Source organism: Dendrobium catenatum, unplaced genomic scaffold (assembly GCF_001605985.2).
Source record: "Dendrobium catenatum unplaced genomic scaffold, ASM160598v2 fragScaff_scaffold_133, whole genome shotgun sequence".
Taxonomy (NCBI): domain Eukaryota; kingdom Viridiplantae; phylum Streptophyta; class Magnoliopsida; order Asparagales; family Orchidaceae; genus Dendrobium; species Dendrobium catenatum.
Window position 1 is genome coordinate 12,322,509 of NW_021318595.1, and position 2,819 is coordinate 12,325,327.

Sequence of the window (2,819 nt, forward strand, 5' to 3'; positions counted from 1 at the left end):
ATGTGCTTTGTGATGCTATATGATATAAAATCATCATACCCATACAGAAAAAAGTTGTTCCGGAAATTGGTTCAAATATTCATCAATTCATAGATATGATGCATGTGCAAGCATATTTCTCATACCAAAAATACTTTTTGAGAAGCTGGCAAGAGAAAAATAAAACAAATCAAATCCTACATGTTATGATAGAAGTATCTCTCATTTAGAATTAGATACCATTTGATTGCAGCTATAATTCATTGCATTCACAGCCTTGTAAAAACTGGGTGCAATGAGGTTAGGAAACATACCGTCCAGAGCCACCATCATCATTGTTTGAATTGTTTACAGTCGGCTCCTTTTCATCAGCAGAAGCTTTATTAGTTTCAGATGCATTCCATCCACCATTAGACTCATATCGACCTCCACCTCGTCCACCATCACGTCCACCCCTCCGGCCACTTCCACCATATCCTCTTCCACGGCCCTCACCACCTCTGAATCCACGGTTCTCCCCATCACCACCATAACTCCTGTCGTATCCCTCACCGTCCCTAAACTCTCGCTTCCTCTCGTAGCCCTCACCATCCCTAAACTCCCGTCTCTCCAGATCAGATCCCTGTCCCCTCAACCCACGGTTCTCGCGATCAGCACCATATCCCCTAAACCCACGGTTCTCCCTCTCCTCGCCATCTGGTCCCTGATTCTCCTCCCCAAACTTTCTACTATCATACCTGGACGGCCGACTCTCGCCATAGCCCTTTTCCTGGAACTCACCTCCTTCTTCTCTACCATCTTCCGGATTCCCATAGTCCACCTGGTTCCTGTTACCAATCCCAGTAAAGCCTCTTCCCCTTCCACGGCCCATTCCACCTCTACCACCCCGCCCACGACTCCGCTCACCACCAGATTCACCACTATAACCTCTATCATACAAATGCTCTGGCTGTTCAATGGCATCGCCACCACCAACATTACCAAATCCACCCCTTCCTAGACCCCGGCCACGACCACCCCTCCCCCGGCCTCTCTCTCCCCTCACTGTGAAAGAAGAAACCAAAAAGAGATCGTCAGCATACACACACAATGGAAACAAAATCGCAAGCAACGTATTTCTGACGACAAACAAACAAAAAAAAAAAAACTCACCAAACTCTCCGGGAGCGGAAAGCTTAGATGAAAGACCATTGGGTCCAGTCTTCTGCTTTGTCTGCTCTGTCGCCGGGGGCGTTAGAGCCGGCATCTTGGCCTCGACCTTAGCGAGGAGAACTGAAACGTCGGCTCCGTCGTCATCATCACCAAGAAGAGCAAACGGGTTGTCCTGGCGAGCCATGTGGACTGCTAGGGCTTAAAGAAACCTCCTAGGGTTTCCAGATTAATGCAACTTTGGCCAAACCCTAGACTGGTCTCACGCAATAACACTAAGAAAAATACCACTCCATACTATCCTTTCTGGGCTCCTTCTAGCCACCGCCGCCGCCTCCTCCCTTCCCGGTCTCCCTCACGCCAATTAGGGTTCCAGGTAGCAGGACGATAGATAGGAAAGGCATGAATTTGTAAAAATCGCGAAGGCGATGCGGTGCGGTACATGTGTCGCACGTGTGACTGATTTCTTTCCGAACATATCGTGCGGCCCGCCGGCCTAACCTCACACGTGTGGAGATTTGGTTCCTTAATTACTGAGATATATCTGATTTTTTCTTCTAAAATTAACTTATCGCCAAGAATTTAACTTAGGCATGTTTGAGATATGACTTTTTTACTGATTTTTAAAACAATTTTGTGGTTAAAAAAATTGCTTTAAGAAATCTTATATATATAACTAGAAAAAAATATTTTTGATGATAAATTTAAGTTTTTAATTCTTAACATAAATAATATTTTTGGAATTCTAAGAAAATAACTTGCTAAATAGTTTCGCTTATTTTAAATTATATAAAATCAGAAATATTTAATGGTTTCAAATATTTTATTGAAATTAAAATCAAAATGAGTTAAATAGATAATGTCATGTTAATTGTGAGATTGCGTAAATGTCGAGCCACTTCTATTTGTTGCAATATATTAGGATGATGCGTAATATATTTTGTTATTTTTGACGTGTAACTTTTGATATGGATTGAGAGGCAATATGGTACATATATTAGTCTCACGAGTGGCTAATGTGATTTAGCTAAATCAGCTCTTAATTAAGGCTTTCTGATGTGGTGCATGATCGATAAATTAGTGAGGATATCTCAAATGATGATTTTTTTCTCTTTATGTCATAGTTCACTTCTTGAATTATTCAACTGCCAATGGCATGAATCAAATTTATGAATGTCGCCGATTTAGATGTTCACATTTTTTTGGTGCTCTTATTAAGAGTAGTCAAGATGAAGAAAAATGATTATGAAACATTAAGATGCACATGAGTCTCCCTCTCCTTGTAAGACTTAGTTCTACATGCTTGAAGCTAATCAAACCCAAAAAATATATATGCATAACCCTGGGATAGTCCCAGAAATAAAATAGTAAAATATTAATAGAACAAGATCGCGCACTTCTTTAATTTGTTGTTCATATTCAAAAGATTTCATGTATGGGAATGAAAACTTTGAAGAATACAAGTTATTGGCTAATCAAAGATGCAACCGTAATGAACTTTAATAAAGTAGAGTTCAACAGGCTTCAAGAAGGACATGATCCATACGGCCATTCAAGTAATATAAATAATTCTTAAAATATTTGAGTCACTTTATGTCAATCTAATTGCATGATATTGCACAACAATCTTAAATAACAATATTGTTATTTTGTTACTCTTTAGCTTTATTAACTTTGATTGTATTACATTA

At 39.9% G+C, this 2,819-nt stretch overlaps 1 protein-coding gene across 1 annotated transcript; it reads right to left on the minus strand.

Annotated features, from left to right (window-relative positions):
- Positions 1–280: 280 nt before the first annotated feature.
- Positions 281–1,525, minus strand: LOC110104717 (TATA-binding protein-associated factor 2N-like). Its single transcript, XM_020833945.2, has 2 exons — positions 1,132–1,525; positions 281–1,023 (listed from the first exon to the last, which is right to left on the minus strand). The coding sequence occupies exons 1-2, from the start codon at positions 1,313–1,315 to the stop codon at positions 281–283; spliced, it is 927 nt and encodes a 308-aa protein (XP_020689604.1). The 5' UTR covers positions 1,316–1,525.
- Positions 1,526–2,819: the final 1,294 nt, after the last annotated feature.